The following is a 25,523-nucleotide window of genomic DNA, read 5'->3' as shown; positions in this document are numbered from 1 at the left end:
TGTACGTATCTGCCTGACTTCTCAGTTCATTGATACTTTATAATATTATTTTCTTATACCATGCTAATGTAATTCTGATTAAAACCTTCCCCTCCACCTCTGCTCTGTTCCCCCCCCCCCTTTTTTCCTGGTGGAGTTTTGTGTAATTCAGAACTTCTCAATGAAGTATCTATTATCTTCAACTTCCTCAATTTACAGGAAGAGTAGAGTTTACAAACTTACACAGTAAAGCATAGAAATATGCAGAAAAGTTGTTAATGTGACATTTAAACATGTTGAACATCTTTTTTTCTTTAGAAAAACTACCTAACTGAAAGCTATATTTTGCTGAACATGCTGAAAAATTAATGAAGTGGAAATATGTTAGTTGTGTTTGTTTTTCGTGTATTTGATGTCAGTGTACAGTCACTCGCACTGTTCTTTTGTGGAACTGGAAAAGCACCCCAAAAAAGCCAAAAAAAAAAAAAAAAATACTTGTACTCACTCAAGCAGATTAGTCACATTTGTGAGACAGTTTGAAGGCTCCTTGCATAGATAAGTGTGGTTGCCCGAGTCAGAAATCCTTTCAGGGCAAGTGTGTGGTGGTGGGGGGAGGGGGCGGGAACACACAAAAAACACTGCATGTCTAAACTTAAACTATGTCAAATCCTAATCAGTTTTTTCTAGGGAAACCTATTTATATTTTTCTGCAAGAGTGAGACTTAGTTTGTAACCCAGAAATAGTCTTGTAATATGTAATTGCATCGGACTGCTTAAAGGCTAAAGAGCACAAACTTAACAAGGAAAAACATTTCTTTTCATAACAGAAAATCATACAGATATCCTTGTAGACGCAAGTACACTTTTAAAATATTGAATCAAAAGGTTCTGTTAGGATGAAAGTTTGGTAAATCTGTTACATTAACTATAAAAGTTAAATTATTTATTAGAAGAAGTATTTGTAGAAAGCAGCTTGACTAGAAAAGCCAACATTTATTACAGCCCTTTTTTATACCTTCCTATTTCAAATTTCTTCAGATGAATATATTAAAATGTCTGTGGAAATCAGACTGGTGATCTGTGAGCACTACTAATCAGACTCTAGTGGTTCATTTAACAATATCAATACTATGTCAATCTGTTCATTACTTATCATATGAATTTAGTGCTTAAAAGGGCTAACCTGGAATTCCTGAAAATGATGGTTTGCTATTTATGCACAGACTTGATTTGCTTTCCCACTGATTTGGATGAGATGACACAATCTTTACACTGATATGCTCCTGCCAGAAAGATGTAATAATGCATGTTGTCTACAAGAATGTCACCTGACATACTAAATTTTGTGGTATCCCGGAGTCTGGACCCTAGAAGTGGAACTGTATAGTGAAAATAATATATTTACTTACTATGAATGACCCTAGTTCTAGAAGGGAAGAATGCTGTCAATTTCCAATGCGTGATTTGAGACTGCAGTTGTTTAGTACTTTTGAAAATCGGGCACAAAATTTTAAGTTGGAAAAATCAGTATTTCAAAAATGGCCACTCTCCCTAGTCACTGTTCTCTATGGCCACATTTGAGCAGGTAACTTAAATGAAAGTCATTTCTTCTGGTAGCACTTTGCCATTATTATCTGCCAAATGACTTTGGCTATGTTTACCTTAAATGTTATTAACTTTGGTAGACTTGAGTGCAAGCATTTTAGTTGATTGTTTCACTGAATGGCTAGCTGCTTAATCCATGAAATCCCGCTACAGTGAGTCAGTATCAAACACAGATGGTAGATCTGTAGAGATATCTGGAAATTAATGATGATCTACAGATCTGAATTTGTCAGAGTAAAACCTTCTGATGCCAGCTAGGAATTTAAAGATGTGCTTTTAAAACTATTTATATGTAAATTAGGCAATTATCCAAATTTTTGTAACTATTATTCTGATTAATAATTAACCCAAGCTCTTTTTGTAGGAAAAGAGACCACTGAAAAGAACCTTCTCATTTCATTTGCATTATTTTTGTTCACAAAACATCGATATTAGGAGTTATACTCACATTCATAAGTGATCCAGCATCCTTTGGGAACAAGAAAAACAATTCAAGATGTAAAATCCACATCTTGATGTGAGAATTTTAGAAAGTTGCAGTTTAAACAGTTAACAGTATTTCTTCTTTTTTTAACTTAATGGTGTGACACATGATTTTGTTCTCTCCTGTAAATACCTTGTAAAACGTACAAAAAATGCTTAATCGTGAATATAATAATCAAATCACTGTTAGCAAAAGAATGATTATTGCTGAGTAGCTTCAATCCTTTCTGTATTCCTGGCATGGGAGAAAGATGTGTATTGAAGAGTAAGCAGATCATGCCTTGGAGGAAAGTGTACTCATTGCCTAACTGAATATATCCTTCATTTTTATTTACTGTAGAAAAATTACCTAACCTCACCTCATATGTACATCCTCATTATTTTCAATTTAAGACCTCCCACTGTTTTAAGTGTTTGTACATAGAAATACAAACACAGCTAAATTTACTGTCTTATGCAGGCCCGTTGAATTAACTTTGCTATAGATTTGAATAATACAAAAATGCACATAATGCTCAGTAGAACCAGAAGTCATACAGATAGTTTTGTGTAGAAATCACATGTAACTTCACTTGAGAAAGCAGTTTGTGGCTTTCTCTAAATAAGTAAATAGAGAGCAATAGAAAGGTTAAAAAAAATGCAGTGTAAGATGTTAACATTTTTGTCTATGAAACAGCCTAATTTGTTCATCAAGGCCAAGAGAGCAGTTTCTATATGTATGCTTGATATGTTTACAATCTCTCTCTCTGTGTATGTATGTATGCTTTATGTATCTAAGAAAGGAAGATGCATCCACCCTGCCAAATGAATGGTGTGCAGGTGATCCATGGGGCGGGGGGGAGGAATGTAAAATAATACTTAAGCATATTAAAAACACATTTAAAATATATCAAGTCAGTTTCATCAGAGCAGATCTAGATCCGGATGTTAGTGGTGCAGTGTTAAATGGTTTCTACCCCCAAAATAAACACTTTTTCTTATTTACAGCTCAACAGAAGAGCAGTTTCATTGGCAAACACAAGGTAATGTACTTTTCATTATAGTATGACATATCTTATTTTCCAGAATGATCATATTCGCTAAAAGAGATGGGGGGAGGAGGGGAATGTGAAATTATGCAGTATTTTTTTTGTTGATAGTGTGATAACCCTACAAAAAATTAACAAAAATCAGCAAAAGCTGCTAGCCTTTGCAAATATAGCACCTAGAATATTGTAGAGTTTTCAGAGGGTAGTATGGCTAAATTGTTTTTAACTGTTTTAAAGATTAGACCTGAATTATTGCAATACAAGACCAGGCATAATTTCTGTGGTTTTGCATGGCCAGCTTCCTTTCGAATATGTGATTCTGATCTGTTACCTATTTCTTCATTAGCTGTGAATGACTAGTCACTTGTAACTGGTTTTATTTTTTTTTGTCTTCTTTTTTTTTTTTTTTTTTTTATGTTGTTAATCTTGCTATAGATGGCCAGAAGGATATAGAAGATGAACTCACCACTGGTCTGGAGCTGGTGGACTCCTGTATTAGATCACTGCAGGAATCAGGAATACTTGATCCCCAGGACTATTCTGCCAGTGAAAGTAAGTTGCTAGAAATGTTCTTTTTAGAATTTAGTATTTGTAATGTTTCATGCTTCAAAATTGAGTATTTTTAAGTTTGTTGATTACTTTCTCATATTGACAGAAAAGACGATGTAGTTTTGAATAGGAAGTTTACCTCCCCACATTTGCAAGTTAATTTGGGGTTTTTTTTTCTAATGGAGTGACTCTTATTGGAAGTTTATGGACAAAAGAACTGTGGATTAGATCAAAGAACTTTTATTTAAGTAATATATAACTGCAGTAGAGCTGTGCTACAAAGTCACAGACTTCAGAGTCACCACTACAAAAGTAACTGTCAGTCAACACCTTCAGAATATGCAAAAGTAATAAAATGAAATATAGTGTGGTAGTGTGAGTAATTCTGAGGTCGTTTTTTAACCACTGAGCGCAGGGCAGGTGGTACTCTGTAAGACAAAAACTTTCAAATGGTTACACAGAGAGAAATAGGTGAAATTTTTAAAGGTGATGCTGAGAATGTCAGCTGTAATGAGAAAGCTGGAGGTTTTTCCAAAGGTTTGTTCACTGGGGATTTAGCAGTCATCCTGTTTGCAGAAGTGTGCAGTGAGTGGGTAAATTCTCTGCTAGTGCCAGGGACAATGGAGGCATATATATATTCAGAGAGCAGATTTCCACAAATGTATGTACTCATAAGTTGCGTGCAATGAGATAGTTTTCCAGTGGGCTAATGGATCCATTAAGACATGCAGCGCTAGATTATGAAAAAGCAGGATAATATACTATTTCCCTTTCATCAGCCTCCTACCCAAATACTCTGTTCCCCTCTACCACAGCAAATTCCCTTGCTTCCACTTCACTCTTAGTGCTGCTTCTGACTTTATCTTGGCTTTTTAGTTTTCTCTAGTGTTCCTCTATGTCTTCCCTCTGCTCTCTTGGGCCATTTTTGTCTTTTCCAATCCCCTGCTGGCCAGCACTTGGTGACTTGAGTGCTGTCTTTCAAGACAGCTGCCCAAGTTCAACTTTCTTGGAAGCAAAGGGGACTATCTCCCCTTCCTCTTAGAAGGGTAATGCAGTGTGACAGCCATCTTCTGCAAACCATCACCAGTGACAGCGAATCATCACCCTGATATGTGGCCATCGTTTCAGGTGAAAGCAAGGCATTGCAAGGTTGAATGCAGAAGGCTTAATTTGTAGAAAATGTTTTTAAAAAGTAAAAAATTTCTAATCTCTCAGGACTATCAACAGGGAATTACTGCAAATCTTGTCAGAAGTTTTTATGTAGGTGAGATCTGGTGAACAGTGTTGCCGGTAGTCTCGATGAGATGTTGCTTAATCTGAATACAATCTTCCATTGCTAAAACATGATGCAGCAATGTAAGCACTTAAAATTTGTCATCTTCCCCCCCTCCCTTACAATTTTTTTCCTGATTTGAAGGCAAGAAGAAACAGATTAAATGACAAGGATGATAAGAATTGCCTTCATACTGGGATTGCACAGAAAGATGAGTCTAGGTAGATGGTCATAAGGGAGCTTGAAGAAAAAAGGGGGGCTGTGTGGGATGTGAATCTAGCAGAAACTGCCAAGATAAGGATACTGAAACTGAGGAAAAAAATGTTAGTGAAGGATGTTAGATGGAGAAAAAGTCTGTGCATGTGGAAAAACTCAGTACTGAAACAAAGTTCAGGGGACTATCCCAGGAAGATAAGATGCAAACTGGAATTTAGGTGGGGAGAAGAAGAATAAGCAATGTGGGCAAAAGGGAAACAATGATGGAGGAGAAAGATGGATTTTTACAGGGAGCTAGAAGAAAAACTGAGATTCATTGAAGTGGGGGGTGGGGCAGAGAGTTGAAAGCCAAGCTTGCTGCATTGGATGGTTTGTTCATGGGATCAGGAAATAGGTGGAAAGAGTGAGCATCTGGGTGATGAGAATGACAGTCACTGGAGGAGGTAAATTATGGGCAGGACAAAAACTGTCTCTAAAATCAATTAAGTTTGGAGGGAAGAGGCAGATACATATGTTCACAAGGGAGTAGATTTCCTCACAGACCTCCAAACTTGATTCTTCACCATTTCATTATCAGCTAATATTTGTGTAGCCTTTTGTCAGTGCTCCATCCTCTTCTCTTCCAGGCCCACCCTGGTAATGAAACTAGATTGGTATTTATTATTCATGTTTTTAACTAAGAAACAGATAGGTATGGCAAAGATAGTCTGCAACTCTGCTAATCACTCCTGATTGTAATAAGTCATATACTGGAATTTCTTTGTTCTTTTTTTTTTTTTTTTTTTTTTTCCAGTTTAGAATAAAGTATTGCAAACGCATGTCAAATAGTTAAAAATGTTACTGTGGTTGCAAAGTCAAAACTACTGAAGTCAAGGTTGCCTGTACAACAAAATTTGGCTTCCTTGCAGCTGCATTATAAAGCAGTCATTATCATGCCCTGCTTTGTCCATTTTCTGTCCATGCCTCATTTACCCCAAAGCTAAGGCTCAGATTGCATAGTGCACTGAAGGAAGATTTCAGCTGGAGCACTTCTGCTCATTGCCTACAGAAATTAGAAGATATGTACCAAATGAGAACAAAAATCTCATACTTGACAGCTAAACTCTGCACTTAAAATTGAATTTATCCCTTCTGTGTCCTGAAGTTCTGATATAATAGTTGTGAAATCATTCAAGTCATCTTTTATTGATACCTAGTTTTAGATGTTAGTGGCTAATTTTCAGGAGTGCTGAGCACAAACAACTTTAACTGAACACTGTAGAAGCAGTGTCTCAAAAATATAAAGAAAATTTTAAAACTCATTGTGAAGCATATCAGACATAGCACTTGTACTTCATAGACACTTTGTCTTAATTCTATCAATATCCAAATAGGAAATCAGGACTATAGTAGTGTCTTGCTTCACACATGTTATAGAAATCATGGTATTTTTGATGTTTGTACTGAGCATTGAGTGTCATGGAATAATCCACCAGGGTTCTAAGAATTTTCTTTCTTATTGGCCATTCTTCAATGATGTTCTGAGGCCATGCAATGGAAAATGAGATAGCTACAAAATACTGAATAGTTTTGCATTGTGTGCCCCCTCCATAAGGTAAGGAAGAGCATGTGTACTGAGGTAGTAATTCAAAAAGGGCATCTTAAGTCTGTAGTATTTTTCCTAACTTTTTGAGCTTCTGCATTGCAAATTTATTTTTACTTTTACATTTCAGATGCATAGCCCTGTTTTTTGTGACTAGGCTGACTGTCTTTATGGCATTTTTAGCCTGCCGTGGCAGTTCTAGTTTAGTTGGGACTGACTTTTTAAACTATCATATCAAAGGCTACCCAGGAACGAGACCACAGATTGTTTTGACCTGTGTGTCTCTAGTCTAGCAAAATAATCTATCAGTAGCTGTTCCCCTGAAGGGGATTAGTCTTTATGTAGTCAGTCTTTATGATTCAATTTTACATGGTCTGGTTTTCTCAGAATTAATTTTTAAAAGTGGCCACATAGCAGGCAGCTATTACAATTCTCTAAATCCCAATATCACCTCATATGTGCTATTCTTTTGCTACCAAATGCAAGCTGTCAGCAAAGCCTAAAGGAGTAAGTTACATGAAGGGGATTTGGACAGGAGAGGTTCTGTAGTGCTAACTCTGGTGCTTACCAATTATTTCTAATATCAGCAAATAGACGAACATATAGGTACTGGTGTGTATAATATTTTGATTGATTCAGAGCAATGCAAGCAGAGCAATCCCTGCTGCTGTAGTTGTTTTTTGTTTTAAGTAATTATTGTCATACAGCCTGGCAGATTCAGAACTGCTGATTTCTGTGCTTCCACTGAATCTGGGACAAGATTGTGTGTGTCTGAGGGTTACTCCTGCACTGTTGTCTACCACTTCCTCTTCTCCCAACTTAGTATAAATTGGGTCCCTGAAAATAGGTAACTTTAGTTACAAACAAACAAAACATAAGGAAATTTCCACAATTACGTGGGATATATGTAGCTGAGCTGAGGACTAAACCACATCTCCTTGGCCTTGTCCAGTTTTCTCTACTGCTGTCTTATCTTTTATATAGCTATAGATCTGTCGCCACTACATCACTTCAATTTACATCAAACATGACCTGACACAGTTTTTCTTGAGTCAGAGGGGAGTTTGGATTGTCCTGAATGTTGGTGGAGATATCCCCATCAGGATGACAGCCATCTCGGCATAAGCTCGGTTCCTGAGGGCAGGCAGCTGTAGCCCAGCAGCCATTAGCTGCTGCATGTCCTGAGGGCCAGCGCAGCCCCTTAGTGTGACTGTGGGGGCACTGGCACCTTCCTCCTTGTTGTAAGTAGCTGTAGCAGCCAGCACAGAAGCCTCTGGGAGCAGCAGAACAGGCTGCTCCTTTCCTTTAGAAACCATTTCTGTGCTCCCCCGTTGTTTGTTTCTGATAGCACCTGAAATATTGCTGTTGCACCAGTGAAGATACAGAGCTGTTGCTCTTGAAAAGGAGTAGGGGGGAAATCAGACATATGAAAGCCACACTAAGACACACAGGAGACACTGAAAGCAGGTCATAGGAGAGGGACAGAAATGTGGAGCAGGTGTAGGAACTGGGATCATTTGAGAAGGAAACATGCAGATGGAGCAGAACTGTGGGGCTGCAATGAGAGTGCAGGATGGAGCTAATATTAGAAATTGCTTAGGCATAGACATAAGACAGGAGTACAAAATGGTGACAGTAACTGAGAAGAGGTATTTTGATGATGAAATCGGTTAATTTCCTTGGGAAGGAGATGTGAAAAAAAACCACTGAGGTGTGTGGAAACCAAAAAATAAGAGGAATGCAGGAAACAAAAGCCATTTCTACCCTTTATATCACTATCTCAAAATCACAGAACTACTTCAGATTAATTCTCTTTACTACCTGGTCAGAAATCCTTTTTTCCCTTTCCTCTTTGTTTTTTGTCTGTTTTTGATTACATTGAAGAAGTCTTGGAAGAAAGGATCAGGGAAAGGGAGAGTAAACACAGATATACAGTGCTCTGGGTGAGGATGGGTGACTGGTGCAGGAAGTCTGTCATTAGGGCCTGTTAAGTTAGCAGTCTGTCTTGCAGATGAGTGGGAAAGGTCCTGATACTTTCAGCTGCTCTGAAGTGAAGAGACATGAGGCCTTTGAGACCTCCTTAAAGACCAAACTATCATTTCCTGCAACGGTTTGGTAAATTTGCATTTTTGAAGATGGATAATGCGAATAGGAATGGGCTTAATGTAGAATGAAAGGAAACTTTGGTCCTGTATTTCTTTTCCTCCTACTGGTTCTTCCTATCCCTATGGTTTATTTGCATGTTACATCAGAAGACAGCCATGTTACTAGCAACAAAACCATTTCTGAAATAATTAGCTGAAGCACATGGAATCCTTACCAACACGTACATAGTTCAGAAGTTAAGAAAGGGAATAGTTGCTCCACCTGGTGTGGCATTAACAAGATCATGGTAGAGGGACTACTGAGATTACCGAGCCAATCTTTTTGACACTTTCTTCCTAACTTAAACTTCAGGCTCAAATGTCTTCTAATCCAAAATTCTCTAGTTCTAATTTAAAGTATCCACAGTTAAATCTTTCATGCTATTTTCCTTGTTTCAGTCTCTGCAAAATGAATGTAAGACTAGTCTTTAAAGGATTATGGATCAGATTTCTAGAGCTCTGGCAGCTTAAATTTCTAACTGAACTGTAATCATTTCATTAGTTATTTTTTTACATGTTTAATAACTTCACAGGGAAACTCTCCTTCCATGCTCTCAGAATAGTGACTGCAGACAGAGCTTCTGTTGACATAGATCAGAAGGCCTGTCAGATCAGTGACATAGCTGCAATTGTCTGATATTTTAAGAACACTACATTCCAAGTTTCAATTTAAAATATATATATTTTTTTTATTATTGGGATTGCAGTTTTCCCCAGCTGACACAATACTCCAGACATTTTTTTTTTCAAATGAATATGCTTGCTTTCATTTACATCTGGGACCCTACTGTCCTGGTGTTCAGGTTCTGCTTAATCATAAAAGCACAAATTTTCCTACTTTCCAAAATGAGTGCGGGGTAATTGTAGAATTCAGCACAGTGATAAAGGGGGAGGGGAACACAGATTAAACAAATACTGGCTTTTTAGTGCCTTTCCAGAGTTTAGTTCACTGAGGATAATGTTGACAGAAATACTGGCAGTTTAAGGAGATCTCAGTTTTATCTAACTGGAAAATTTTGTATATTGTAGGACTGAGTTTAAGTGATAAGCTGTGCTCTTTCTTCCTCTGAATAGAAGGACTATTTGCCCCAACTGCAGCACAAATGGGCGGTACCACCATTTTGATAAACATGCATTTGTCTGCTATAATAGATATTGAAGTTTTCCTCTGAGAATTCACTTGTTACCTAGATAATTCATAGCTCATGATACTATATGGAGCAATTGTATACTATTGTATATAGCTTTTGTATAAGACAGATGTGTTTTTTCACTTAACTAACCTTCCTAATTCTCAGACTGAAAAGATGGCTGAGCTCTTATTTCATTGTCTTAATTTAGTCTTGTTTTCAGTAATTTTTTTGATATAATGGAGATCATCTTTACTCTGTGAAAGCAGATGTCCCAGTTGGAAGAGCACTCCTTGTTCAACCTCTATGATTTTCATCTTTTATCAGCTGCTTTATTCAAAGGTAATGAAAGTGGACTGAAACAAAAAGGCTGTATCTTCACAATGAATCTGTGTTTTAAAAAAAAAAAAGTGTATGTGTTCAATCACATAGCTTGTTTTGTGATATTACCAGCTGTCAGATGGCTGACATGTTCAATGAGATGAAATTTGGCATCAGTGGACCTCACAACTTGGTGGTGGTTGAAATTATTTCCGTTTCATTATCTACTGAGTGCCAGAGTGATCCAGTTGAGTCATTCTCTGTGCACACAAAGGAGGTCTTCTCATGGGATCTCGTGATAAACATAAACACTAATAAAATCACGTGCTCTTTGGGTATGTTTTCAGAAATGTAAATCACCCAGGAAGTGTGTGTGCCCCTCCAATTCTGGGTTTGGAGTCTTTGTGGTTGGCAGTTGAACATAAAGGGCATAAGAACACAAAGGGTCAGTTGGGTTACTTCAGCTTTCCTTCCGCTTCACTTTCCTGTAGTGTTATGTGTAAATCTGACAGTTGTCTGACTCACAGTTCTTAGCTCCAGATAAATCTCTCCAAGTGTGAAGCCTGAGGAAATTTTGATTTATTGATGAAGCTTCCTGGATTATTTTAATATATTCTGGATAAATATTTGTCATTGGATGATGTCTCTGCTTATTCCATCTCTCTCTTTTTAATACAGCCTTTTCAATACTTTGACTTCAAAAATTCAGGACTTTGAAGTATTTTCATCCATTTTATAATGAGATAAATCCCTGAAAGGTGGATAAACAGGGAATATATTTTGTTAAAGAGTAGTCTCAGAGTTGGTTGTTGTTCACTTTGACAGAGAAAACTGTGCACAAATTGACTAAACTGAGCCAGGTTCTGGCTTTTGAAGCAGTCTTTATAACTTAGATCCCTAAGATCTGCTGCCCTTTTTCCCCCAGCCTTTCTGCCCCTGGGCACTCTAAATATGAGCATAAAAATATCAGCATGTCGTGTAGCATTGCAAGAGGTGCTGGTTAATACCAAAGCCAATCCCTACAACAGAGACTTAGTACTAGAAGCAGCCCTCAGGGGGAGATTAGTGTCTCCACAAAAGAACTGACCGTGTACAGTGTCTCTAGATTCATCACTAGACCCTGAAAGACCTTAAGTTTTGATTGTATTAAGTAAGCTCTAGCCCTAACCCAAAAAACAACTCTTACCTTTCAGATTTAAAGTCTACAGCCAGTGCTGCCTCAGGAAATTCCCCATCAGCACTGAGCATTCTTTATTGTTTTCATGCTCAGTCAGAGGCTGAGCTCAAACATACTGAGATTAGCCTAAGACAGAAAAGATGTGGATTAAACACTGTCTCTACAGTGTTTGATAAGTGCTCTGTACTTCTCTTCTGCCCCCTATGATCATTATTGCTGCAATCAGGATGGCACATAAATCAGACACAACTTTGGCGCTGGCCTACTGAATGCTATTAAATTCATGCTGGTCTTCTCACTTTAAAAGCATGAATGTCACTTCCTTTTTTTTTGGCAAGACTGCTGCAAAGACTCAGACTTAGGAGTTGAGCCAAAAGTTTCACCTAAGAGATCCTGACAGTGCAATGTCTTTGGCATCTATTTCACCAACTGTGGTCTTCTATGATACCTTGCCTGGTTGGTGCTACGGATCGTAACTCTGATCTAGCCTATCTCATTCTGCTTTGGTTCTCTGCTTGTCTTCAAATTTTCTTTTCATACATGAATATTTTGCAAAAGTAGATTCAATGAAATCTGAATCAGAAATCTGAATGAGGATTCAAGAAAGCAGCTTCTACTTGTGCTTATTCCTCTGGATTAGTGTGCAGGTTACTGTGGGTGCCCTTCTGTGTGTGACACCAATTGCCTGAATTCTTCTCCAGCTCTTATAAATTGATAGAGTGTATACATGTGTTAGACTTCTCCGTGGGAAAGTGGAGAGAAACCGTCAGAAGCCCCTGGTTTGAAACGTAGCAGTCCAATGTGTTCCTTTACTCTTGGATTTAAAGTGCTGCAGCCTGCCTGTTACAATTTCCTCTCTTCAGGACGGAGTCTTCAGCCAGAGATGTTGACTTCATTATCTCTATCTAGCCTCTTCTTTGCTCTCTCATTCTTTCTTGTTATTTTGTTCTCCCCACATGACCTATGACTGTCTTCCCATACTCTTATGTCAATTACTTCCATTCTCGTTTCAGTTCAATTTTTTTCCTTTATTTTCTATTCTTACACATCATGAAATAAAGCTCAGTATTTTTCCCCAAAACAGATGATGATTCATCTGCAGAGAAAAAAGTTTTCTGTACAAGAATGCTATCCTCACTTTTTACATCTTTATACAACTTCAAGGTAATCCACTTTGGTTGTTGGTTTGTCACTTTGGGAGTCAAATGAAAACATTTTGGCTAAGTAATTTTGACTTTCCTCTGTTTCTATAAAACAGTCTTCAGGTGGAGTTGTGTGTTTGTTTTTTTGTTTTTTTTTCCGATGTGCTGTCATAGCATGTTGCCCTCAGCTCAGGTTCTGTCTACATAATTAAAGTTACTTTTATATAGAAATTCCATAGTGATATCATCATATTACTTTATCTCTGAGTTTGCTTGCCTTGAGATGAATCAGACTTTGATACATGATGTCTTTTTTTACGCTGTATAATTGATTTAAAGTCCTTTGCTAAAGAAAACAATTCCTTATAGTCTTTCTAGCTTTATCACTGTAGTGCAAAATGCATAAGTAGAATTAACACAGGAATAGTAATAGCAGGCAAAGCATATAGGGAGGAAGAAAATGGAGATAAAGGAAAGATTTGAGACCAAAAAAGCAGCAACATTTCAAAGATGGAAAGGAGGTAATAACTAGCCTGTGGCTTGTAATGATTAGCCTGTGGCAAATACAAATTCTGAGCAGGCAACCAGATGTTCCCTCATTCACTGTGGGAAGCAGCTACTGAAACTCATTAGAAGGTGACAGAGACTTATAGCAGCTTCTGTAGGAGCACAGCCAAGAAGGAGATTTGGCATCTGAAGCTACCGTGCAAAAGAACATCAGTAAATATTGGACCAGGAAACAAGTGCACCCACATCTTCAGAACAGACGGATTACACCAGTCACCTTAGCTGTGCCTCAATGATATGCCAGCACCTGCTCTATCATCATGACTAGAAATTACAAGAATTGCATAGCTCTGTGATCTACCAGTACCAGTTCACGACTGTAAAAAGTATGTGGGAGCAACCTTAAAAAGAGAGAGTTTGCTGATTTACCTCTAAAATGTTTGGATAGCTCTCAACAAAACAGGATTTTTCTTATTTCTATGGTAATGCGGAGTGTGGCATTACCTTCCTTCCCTCTCCCCTTCCCCCCCCCCCCCTTTTTTTTTTTAAACAGCTTGATCTTATAGATGGAGAAATGCGTTTTCTAAAGTATAATGTGAAGGCAAAACATGGTATATAGCTAGGGAGCCTGAATGGGAAAGTAGAGGCATAAAAGGTAGCCAGAGTGCCTTGGATTTACAAGGATATTGCCCAAATTGTTTATCTGTGATGTATCTAGTAAACAACTTGCAAAAATGTTGTTCATTGTTGCCATGCTTGCAGTACTGTGAATGCTGCATAAGTGGAATATGGGTCTCCATACCTAATGCACAGACAAGTTTTAAACAGTCTTCAACTTCAGCCTGTGTAGATTGGGACGTATCATCTCTTCTTTACTTCAGAGGTATTTGGCACGTGGAAAAGACTTTAATAAAAATTTTGGCCTTGTTGACATGCTTCTTAGTAAACTGGCTTCTGAGACAGTACTAAATACATCCTGAACTGGCTCTCCTCGGAGGCCAGATAACACGTGCACGCTTTTACTGTTGCTCTTGTGTGTGTTCTCTCTCAAGATTCAAGCTTGTCAAAGGTCAGAGAAAAATGAGTTCTACTTTACACAAGAAGACGAAATCTATTTTGTGCTACTGGTTAAATTCATAGAGCAACGTTAATAGGTCTACTGATGCTTTTCGCATTAAAGCCATATATCTCCATATAGCTCCATAACTAGGTATGTATCCTGTATAGTAGAAAAGCAAGACAGGCTTTTTTAAACTGTCAGCCCAATTTAAGACCACAAGAAGAAATTAAACAAATTTGTTTGAGACTGCTGTCTAGTTTCTGATTTCATGGGAGTCATGTTTGTGATGTCCACGCCATCTGATTTTCTTTCCTAGAAAAGAAAAAGTGACTGCTGGAGTTTAAGATTATCAGTAGCAGCTTTAGGCAATGCTAAGCCCAGAGTGATTAGGAGCAGTTGAAATTAACAGTTGGCTTTTAAAGGTATGAAATATTTCCAAAAAATCATAATTGACACATAGAAAAAGGTGTTTCCGATTTTGCTTGTTTGATAAACAAAACAGGTGTGAAACAAGCTATTCGTTACAAAATGGGACATTGCTAATGAAAACACAAACTAAAAAATCATTTATGCCAAATATCAATATTTCCCAAACAGAATCACAGAACTTCCTTTTGAGTAGGAGATGGCTGCCTGTGTATCTGAATACAGTGCTTCCTCCTGCATGTGAGGTTTTTCCATGTGGTCACACTCAAAAACATCTAGTCCCGTTCAAAAGCCTAGTTCATGTACTGTTCTGTTGTTCCATAGGCTGTTCTTTTAATAGCTAGGCAACCGCTGTTAGAGTGAAATACTGTGTGACTGCCACTACTTCTGATATTTCACCTGCAGCACTTCATAAAAGTAACATTGTCACCATCAAATCCTGCCATTTGGAGGAAGTAGTCATTTATATTCTTAGTGTAATTTGCATCATGTCTACTTTAGGCCACTGACAAGATTTTGTTGGCTGAAGCCTCTTACAGAGGCGTAATGTGCCAGCAGAAATTTTACTGCCAAAAGAGCTCCAGTTCATCCTTAGATATCACTAGATAGAAGGCTAGTGAGTGTTGTTTTTCTCCTTTGTGTCTTCTACAGTGCAGAAATGTAATTCAGTTGTTATCCTTGCTTTTCACCTTGTTCCTATGTTGTTTCTATCTACTGCTCCTATAGACTGTATCATTGTAAGGGCCATAATTTATCTCTCTCAGAGAATATCTGATTTCAATATTTGCAGAGTTTAGCAAGCATTTTCACAAAATATAATTTATTCTTCTACAAAGTAAATTGTTCAATTTTGGGGTCATTTTTAAATTTGCAGTAGTAGGTTGTCCTTGTTTCAAATCTAGATTTAGGATAGCTTTTTATATAAAAACTACAGACAAGAGCAGCTTCTCTATTCTGCACTTAAATATGTTTAAGCCTACCATTGCTCAGTGCATGTGTTCATGTCTTGTTCTCTAGTATCGTCAATAATTTCATACAAACATCTGAGGTAATACTGTTTTTGTGGTAGGGTGTAGAAAGCAAAGCATACACTGTCTGAGTAGGGAACACTGAACTTACGCTATTAGTCAGTATTGGTTGGGCTTTTCTATGCCACCTCATTCCATGAGTTTGCTGGTGTTTTATACTTACCACACATACACTTCTGAGCTTCCAAGCAACTTTCATCTAAACTCACTGGAAATTCTGTTATGTTTGTAATATATCACTTATGCTTCTTTTTTTTTTTTTTTTTTTTTTTTGGTCATCTTTTTCTAAAGAAATTCTTGTCCTTTAAATACATCTTTACTTGGTTCGGCTGTTGAAGCAGTATTTATTTTTTCCTATTTTTCTTCCAGTCTTTCACTGGTGCGGTTAATAAATTTTAATCATCAGGCAATACTTCTTGCATGCCAAAATTTTAAAATATGATTCTAGCAAACATTTACAGGAAATCATATTTTTTACTTTGTTGTGTTAGCTTAATCAAATCTAGTTTCTTATTATTTGGGTGTACTTCATTACTATTTGGGCATACTTCATTACTGTTAGGTAGTGCCTGAAATCTTTAGTGTCAGGCGTCTACTCTAAGTTAGATATTGTTGCTGTTCTCTCCTGACTCTGGGATTCCAAATGACTGTGAGGGGGAAAAAAAAAACCTGGAGTAGTCAAAAAAAGAGCTATTTACTTTCAGGGAGGGATGCAGTGGCATGCACAAGTGTGAGCGGATATTGGAGTTTATAACAACACGCTGAAATTCTGATAGTTAACGTTAATGTTCAGTGTCTGTGAGTCTTGCTTGCTTTTAAATTGTTTTCTTGCTTCAGGGTTTTATTTCGTTTTTCTTTTCCCTACTTTTTGTGGTCATTTGTGGTGCTTTGGTTATCCCTTGGAGTAGCATTTTATTATTTCAAATCCGAACCAAAAGCTTCTGTTTTTCCTCTTATAAAAATTTTATCTTCTACAAAAAGCATAAGATAATCAGCATGTAAGGGAACTGTTTTCTATTCCCTGTTCAGTTACTCTTGAAGTAAAGTGTGCTTCATTTTTTATTCTAATAGTAATTAGGTCAAAAAGGGAGTTAGAAGGGATATCCTTGTATTATTTCCTTATATAATGATATCAGCCTCGTTCTTGCATTATTTCTTCAGTTATACATCATGTATAGAATTCTTGGATGAAAATGAACTTACTCTACATTTCTAAAAGCATTCCACAGAATCCTATTTTCCACTACATAAAAATAGGTTATGTTAAAACACTAAAGCTCTTTTTTAATATCTCTAGGTAGAACATAGCCCTCTTAATATTGGCAGAGCATGGTATTGCACATAAATTACCTTGAGGCTTTACATTTTTGTAAAATACATTTGGTTTTAGTGTACTTGTTTAATGATCGCTGCTTCTCATCTAAGATGATGTATTTGTTTTATAACAAGGGAGCTGCTTGTGATTTTACAGCTAAAGCATTATCATTTACTTCTTGAGTTAAGTATATGATTGCTTTTTTTTCTTTCTTTCTTTCTTTCTGCATTGCTAGGCTATGGAATACCTTAGTTATATTGCAGCCTTGGCATTTTTAATTGTAATGTAAATGTACTGGTATCTTTAATATTTAAATATCTCCTAGGATGTAGATTTTGAAAATATTGTCCTAGTATTGTCAGCCCTTGACTGGGGTGTGGGAGGGAAAGGGAGGGTGAAATGCCTGCTATTGTTAATTCATTATAGGTACTTGGTATGTGTGGTTTTTTTTTTTTTTTTTTTTTTTTTTTTCCAGAATCTGTTTGATCCAGTTGTAGCTGACTTGTTCTGTTTTTGTTCTTTGGCTTAGTTTTTCACATTACTCCTTCTCATGACATCTTACACGCATTATGCCTCTGAAGCCCATTGTGATAGCTGAGCTATACACCTTGTTCAGATGTTAAGCTTTGCCTTGGTTGAATCTCATTTTTTCTGCCTATAATTAAGAAAATGTTCTCTTTTTACAATAAGCAAAAGAGGTCTCTCATTTAGTTCCCAGGATTATCCTCCATGATTTTCTAGTGGAGGCAACTGCTGGTGTCTGCACTCTTTAACTTCCCCAGAGACTAGAAAATGAAGGAGAAATTACTTAGCTGTCGAGGTCACTGCTGTTTGTGATCCCCTGAGGCACCAGGAGGACTTACCTTCCATTCACTCAATTCCTTGTCTTTCGAGCACTGTCCTAAATCATCACAGCAATGGAGAGTTTCTTCACAGAATGTTGTAGTTGATCTCAAAAATAGGACACATTGTAACAGAGGGTTTTAAAAACAAACAAACAAAAAAAAAATGTTTCTTTCTCCATCAGATTTGGAGACAAGATTTTTCCTAATTGCAGTCTGATATGCAGTCTAATCTTGGGAGCAGATCTTAGAAGCAGTATATACACCAGTGAGACGTGGAAGAACTTAATATCACCAGGATCAAGAATGCCCACCTTGTCTTTAAATATCATCTTCTCTATTCTGCTGTCAAATACTGTAGAAGCACCCTGAAAGAGTATCATCAAAGGCTACTGTTGTTTAAGTGTTTCAGTATAGTTCTAGGATTCTCCTAACTTCCCAAATGCCATTGAGCACTCAAATTTAGTGCCTGCTCTACAGGTACATGACTTGATTGTTATTTTATTAAACCTTTTGTAATCATCTATCGCTTTGTAGAACTGGGAAAGAAACATAACCAAGTTTATGAGTGGTAAGCAACTACTTTGTATGGGTATATATGTGCTTAACCAAAAAAAAAAAAAAAAAAGTGTAGGGTAGGAGTCAATATTTCACGCATCAAAGTAGGTAACCTAAGAGGAAGAAGAAACAATAAGCAGTGACTCTTTGAGTATTTGAAATGCTTTAATAAGGCAAATAGTAACAGCTACAAGATGATTTATTCTAGCTGGGATATGAGGCACCTTGATCTATTAATTCTGTAGATGAATGTTTAAAGGATGTTAAAGGAGTTTTGCTAGTGCTTTCTTTCAGCTATTATTCAAATGAGCAAATTCTGGAGAATGTGAAAGATAATTTATTATATTAATTAAAAAGACTTTATTTACATTTACTGTATAATTTATCATTACTTCTCCTGTCCATTGATCAAAGGTGAGTGAAATGCTGTTTATGATTGGTCTGTGGGTTAATTAAATGTTAATTATATCATGTTTTGGTCTATTTCCTTTGTCACTTAGAACTAGCATTGTAGTAGATGATTGGCCAAATGGAAATATATAACACAATAGTAGTGTTCCACTAATGTTACTACTTGCTTGAAGCAGAAATGTGCCCCCTAGTAAACCAACTGATTTTAAATCTTCAAGAGGAAAAATAATTTTTTTGCTCTTCACTTGCATGATGCTTTTCCCTGGAATATTCGTAAGAAAAACTCAGTAACAAGTATGTACTCATCTCATGGAGTCTGACTAGGTATATATTTCTGTAGTTTGTAGTATAATTAGTTTAGCTAATTCAGAAGTAATTATTGCGTAGATCTAGGATACTGAATTAATCATGCCCTTATCTTGCAATAATACAGTACTGTATGTAACCTGTCATTATATGGTAATTATTTGATAATTGAACAATCAGCAGATGATGTATTATTGAATACTTGTTACATGATAATGTCTGCTCTATAATGTAAAATATTAGTCCTGTCTCATAATTCAAGTTTTTTTGCTTTTGCAGATTGACCATACTATTATATTATATGAACTAAAAATTACCACGACTTGTTATATGTGGTACAGCTACGAATTTTTAAGGATTTCCTCTGTAATGTATTTCATGTGATACTGCAATTTAAGCATTAGGGAACTGGAGTAACTTTCCAGATGCTATACTAGCAGACACTAGAGGTAGGGTGTCATTAGTATCACTGCAGGGAACTGAATCTCTCTGGTTTCCTTTTGTGAGTTCCTCTTTGATAATAATTCTACATTCATCTGGCTATTTAGCTTTGTGAACCAGTAATTGGCACTACAATATCAGCTATAGAAAATAAAGTTCTCCGAGTTCATAATGCTGTTAATTCAAAGATTCCTTCTACCTTAACTGGCCATCCTATAAGCAGCAACGTAACATCATAAATACTTGATTCTCATCAGACTTTACATCATTTGTTTGTTTTAAAATCCTCACTCATAATACAAATGGCCAAATTATGTAGAATGTGGAGGGGGGGGGAGTGTTCCTCTAAACTTTCTCTAATCAGTGTAAATGTACTCAACCAGTTTCCCAGGGATTACAAAACTGTCTAACTCCTCACACTGTTAAGCTACTGAGAGCCCTGTGTCGGTTCCTACTGGTTTCTTAAATGAGATACATTTCTGCTTACAAGCACTGTGGGATATGATTCAGGTAAGCTCTACTTCTGCATATTTACCAAGGCCATACCCAAAGAAGTGGAGAAAATGTCGTAACCCACCAGCTGTGGTTCCCAGGAAGGTGTGCTGCATGTTGGATTACTGACTGTTCTGATGGCTGTTTTTTGTAATCTTTCACTGAGGCTCTTCCAGTAGGCATTAACAACTACCCACTGAATCAAAATTCGGTACTGCACTGGTTAACCTTGATCTTTGCTTCTTCCTCTCTATTAATCATCTATTTCTTTCTCTGCTTAGAGTGGGCAGCCTGCCTCCCTGCTCAGGGCTGTGGATTCTGGTGGGGAGCAGAGCACTGAGGCTCTTTGCAAGTTTCTTCCCGAGTGCATCGGGAAAGCTGCACGCTTATGCTTGGAGTCTAGCAATGTCAGGAATTCTAAGATCTGTCTTGTTGCAGGGGGACTAGCAGAAAGAAATGTACTTTAGAATTTGGAATGGTAGTACTGACATAGTTGGTCTGTTAACGCTACTGCGTAGCCAAAACTGGGATGATTTACTGAGACCTGTTTTATATTCTGAAGTGGTACCTGCCAGCGCTGCTGATGTGGGGATAGACTACTAATGCTACTGATGTTTTTCTGCCCTACAAGACTCTCAGTGACCTGCTAGTTTTTCAGTTCCTCTGCTCCATTTGCCAGATGCACTCGAGTCCTAGACAAATGGCTGCTATGTGTGTTCGGAGTCACCCCCTGTGTGATATCCCACATGCGTTGGGTTCACTGTGCATGCACTGGAAAGGCAATCTGTGCTTTTGAAGTTGCTAATGTTGGCAGGTCTGACTGCACTAATTTGACATAGCTATGAAGTTTTTTTTCCTACTGGAAAACAGTCCTATATAAAAGCTTAATTTTAAGAATTCTGTATTTTATTTTAGTTTGATTCTTCACTGACTTAATCTCAAATGAAATAAGACTGATTAAAAAGATTAGTCATGCAGCATCTCGAATACTATTTTGTTGCTATTTTACTAGCATTATCAGTTTTTAAATTGGTTTTGTACCGTATGTTCAGTTGACACATGTTCTCTGTAAGCATCTTCCACATTCTCCATCATACTTAAAATTATCTTAAAAACTGACTTGATTCCTTGCAAAATCAGCAAGTACATTCCAGTGGGTTTGGATAGAGTAGACTTAACCCTTAAGAGTTTCTGAGTGTACAAAAACAGAGGTTTTGGTCCTTTCTTCGATTTATGATCGTGATTGTTCTGATGAAATACAGGTAAAAAGTCATTTGCACAAATGAATGAATTTTTATGCTAAAGAACATTATATTTAAAAGCAAGAACCACTTTTTCAAAGAATGGAAAGCTCTGTATTTTGAGTATTCTGCAAAGTGTTGTTTGAAGAGGGAAAGGGGGGATTTTAGTGGTTACCTATATGGATAAATATGATAAGACAATTATACTGCTGGAATTTAACTATTGTATTACCATTTTTCTGTTCTTTCCTATTGGTCTATATTATCTTGTCCGTTGCTTCATAAGAAGTGGAGTAATCAGAGGTTTGTGTGCATTTGTTCCATCATTGTAACTATTTTTTCATCGCATTAGGTAGCACTGGTGCAGATAAAAACATATGGAGATAAAAAATATCCTAACATACTGCTGTTCTGTTACACCTGTATAAAAATATTTCTGCCTGCAAATACTCACAATTCAAAAACAATTACTTACTTTCAAAAAAAAATCATTCAAAATGGAAACCTTAAGCTTTAAACTTGGCTGGCTTTCTTTCACTCTATAAGGTGTAGCCTGAAGAGAGCAGAAAGGACAAACACAAGATCTTATTTCCTAAGAAGATATCACACTTAAAAGGACAAATATTTTCATAATTTAAAAGCTTTTTTTTTCCCATTTGGCACAGCCATAGATGATGATGATAAACAGGATTCTTTTTGTAACTTTGATTTCCTATAATCAGCTGTTACTATGATGTCTTTGAGTTAATATCTTTTAATCTGCTTGCTTCACTGGTTTGATTTTTAAATAGCTATACTGCACCTTGTCACAAGATTGTATTATTAGTCAGAAGGAAAAGCAATGGTCTGTGAAGAAAAGCTGCCTAGGCAGGTAGATCCCAAAGGTCTTCCCTGATTCCTGGGAGAGTCCTGCAGTTTCCCTGTGGGTTGGCTTCCTGACATAGTAATGTCTTCTGTCATTTTCTGTTCTTCTTGCCAAATCTTTATGTTCCACAAGCTTTCCCCAGCTTAAGTGCACTTTGTTTTTCTCAGGCAAGATGCAAACACTTCTTGTCCCCAGAGTGCTTTACTGAGGCAGATTACAGCAGCCAAGACGAGGAAAAGAGGCAGCCTTGCACCCTGTTCTGCTAGGGGCTATGGGGAAGAGTGGAATATTTTTCTATAGTGCGTGTTCACCAAATTGGAAACAAAAAGTTAATTGCTATACCCAGTTCCATATTTTGAAGTTAGTTCACAGCTGTGTCTCTTCTGTTACAGTGACTCTGACTTAGTTTCTTGAATTTTCACTCACATCTGTATTGATCTTAGTGCTAATAATACCGTAAGAACTAATATTCAGCATTTTTCCAAGGAGAATAGGTGGTGTACATAGTGGTTGAAAGAACATTAGAAAACTGGTAGATATGCTCCTCCCCCCTCCCCCTTGAATCAAAACCAAATGTAATGTAAAATTACAATTTTTAAGTAATATTTTTAAGCAATACTATAATATTCAGGGTCTGCTAAATTACCCCTTATTAAGCTGGAAGTGTTCGTTTTCAAGCTTATTTTGAGTTGACGATTGATAGCTAATTACATAGCATTAAGATAACAAATAAGATTGAATTATTCCATCAGTTAATGAGTGATTTAGAGTGACTGAAAGTAGTAATTTTCTATCTACCTAAAAACTTCCTTAAAACAAATAAAAAACAGTTATATAAAATGCTGACACAGAGTTTAAATTGTTTCTAGGTGGGGTAAGTAGTGTGCTGTGAAGAGGCAACGGTAAGCCTTATCACTTCTTTCAACATAGGGAAGAATATGAACAAACCACTTTCTTCTCTTCTGTGTGACCTGCAGTCTCCTAGGAAGGTTTGTTTTTCCTTTAGATTGAAATCACAAGAATCCTAATGAGAAAAGTGATTCATCTTTTCTTTAGTAGAAAAAATGGCATTCCTTTAGCCACTGAATACTGAAAAGGGAGCTTGTAGGGTGTTTTGTGTTGTTTTAAGATCACTCTTACTCATCTCAACTGTATCTTGCAGTTTGTAATTTTCTTTTTAATTTAGTTATTTCCAGGTGAGCAACCGCAGTTCTATTTCTTTTACTTGAGGAATGTATGTATTTTCTTTTGTGGATTTTTTTAAGTGTTTGTCTAACTATCTGTGTCAAATGACTTTAATTACTTTATTCAAATGTATGTAACTTATAACTGTTCATTATTGTTCGTTAAAGTACAAAATAAACAGTGCTATACAACATTTAGTGAACTTATCCAAAACTTTTACAATTCTTTTCTTTTGAATTTGAACATGGTTTTAAGTCCATTAATCTTTTAGGCTAAGTGGTACAGAGAAGCATGTATGTGATTCTAGCTAGCTGTGCAAAACCCCTAGCGAGCAACAGTAACAAGAAAGGAGCACCTGAAAGCCAGATGCAGTGAAAATTTAAACATACTGAGTTCATAGCATGTGATACTTTAATCATTATTTAAGCTTAAAAGTGTTACAGAATAATTACTTTAAAAATGACTGCAGACATTTTCATGCGTAAAAATTATCTATCTTGCTGCAAATCTTACACCTTCTGGGAAACTTATGTTTTTGAGTTTTATTAACTTAACCATATTGATTGGTCACCAGCAAATTTTCGGTGAAAATCAAAATCCAAAGGATTGAAATATTTTAAAATATGTATTTTAACTCTATTAAGCCTGTATTTTCTTCATTCTCTTAAAAAAAATAAATAAATAAAATAAAAAAAAAACTGTCTATGAAAGTATTTCTTCAAAATTTGCAACAAAAATTGGAAAGTGCTTAGTCAACCCTGTTTGAAAACTCAGAGAATAGAAACCTACCAAATGTTGGATTTATAAGCAACCATGCAGAGCTAATTCAGATCTTGTAGGCATATGGTATATTTTTAATAACATCATGGCGTATACTTTTTCCATGGAGCCCTGTCTCATTCTGTACGTGTAAGGAAAATAGGCTAAAACTTACTTTCTAAATTGGCATAAATCTGGAAATTTCTGATGTATGTGACTGACCTGGCAGTATAAATTGTGTCTGTGTGTGAAATGCAGTGTTATAATCACCATCCACAGTTAGATGCTAGTGCCCCCACTGTTCCAAAACCTACTTCAATTTGTTTATAATATGAGCCATTCAGGTTGAGTTTTACATGCCAGATTTCTGCCTCAGGCTGATGATTTTTTGCAAATGTCAGTTATAATGATTCTGCCATTTCTGCAAAGCAAGCTAGGAAAAAAATTTCAACGCTAATTATGGGAGGGGAGATTGTTTGCATGTTTTCTAAATGGAAACCTTTTTAGAGCAGCTGTGCATCCTCATAGAAAAGACTTAAAGGACTTAAGATTTGGCATTTTATTAGGAAAATACTGGGAGTTATTTCCAGTAAAACTTGTGCAAATTTGACCATTTTTAGTCTGTTTTAAATTTGAACTTTTCACGTCTTCTGTAGAAGCTAAATCAACATTATCATCTCACATTCCTTAAGATTTTTGTTGCTGTCTGTGCCCCTGTGAGCTGGTTGGAGCTAACCGGAGTGTGAACATGTCCTCCTGAAGCATCCTATAGCCCATAGCTGATGGGCTACACTTCTTTGTAATGCACGGTATGCCCAAGGCATAACTTGTCTCTTCTCTACCCTTTCATTTTACTTTCTGGGCTCCAACACTGTGGAAGAAGAATATGCTAGTTGATTGAAAATTAGAAGAGACTGAAGTCGGTGTTGACATGGGGAAAGGATTAGATGGATATTCTTTATTAAAGCTTTTCGTGTATGGAGACAGAATGAGTTCACCGTTAAAAGTGGTTCAGGGAGGTCATGTCTAAACACGTTGACAGAGCAGTGGAAGAAGAGCCTTTCCCTGTCAGATGCATGCTCCCAGGACGAAAACTGGGAAATTCGCTATGTGCATGCAAGAAGCTAAATCACTTGTATGAACCTAATGAATATTAGAACATGTTTTAGTTTCACAGAACAACTGAATGATTATGGAAAGTATCACTGTTCACATTGCTGCCTTTCCAAACACCTCTGCCCTTTGGCAGTCCCAAATTGAGCTCACTGCCTGTGCTCTGTTCTCCTGCTGCGTGTTGCTGTGATGGGGAAGATCAGATAGGCTGACAACACAGTCATCAAAGATTCACTGCCATCGGGGTGAGCCCTATGTGATGAGAGGAGCTATTAATATTTTAAAGGCTGCCACTCGTCCCTGCAGGCACCAAAGTATTACATCACCGTGTGTACGCTGCAGAGT

General features: G+C 36.9%; 1 protein-coding gene across 1 annotated transcript in view; it reads left to right on the top strand.

Annotated features, from left to right (window-relative positions):
* The window catches only part of CTNND2 (catenin delta 2), a 405,040-nt gene that overhangs the window by 87,965 nt on the left and 291,552 nt on the right, over positions 1–25,523 (top strand). Inside the window, exons 3-4 of the mRNA XM_062568505.1 lie at positions 3,055–3,089; positions 3,531–3,647. Of these exons, the coding sequence (XP_062424489.1) occupies positions 3,055–3,089; positions 3,531–3,647 (152 nt within the window). The remainder of the gene's footprint in view (positions 1–3,054; positions 3,090–3,530; positions 3,648–25,523) is intronic.

The sequence above is a fragment of the Rhea pennata genome, chromosome 2, assembly GCF_028389875.1.
Source record: "Rhea pennata isolate bPtePen1 chromosome 2, bPtePen1.pri, whole genome shotgun sequence".
Classification (NCBI taxonomy): Eukaryota; Metazoa; Chordata; class Aves; order Rheiformes; family Rheidae; genus Rhea; species Rhea pennata.
The sequence above is the reverse complement of the archived record's forward strand: the minus strand, read 5'-3'. Positions and strand labels throughout refer to the sequence as shown.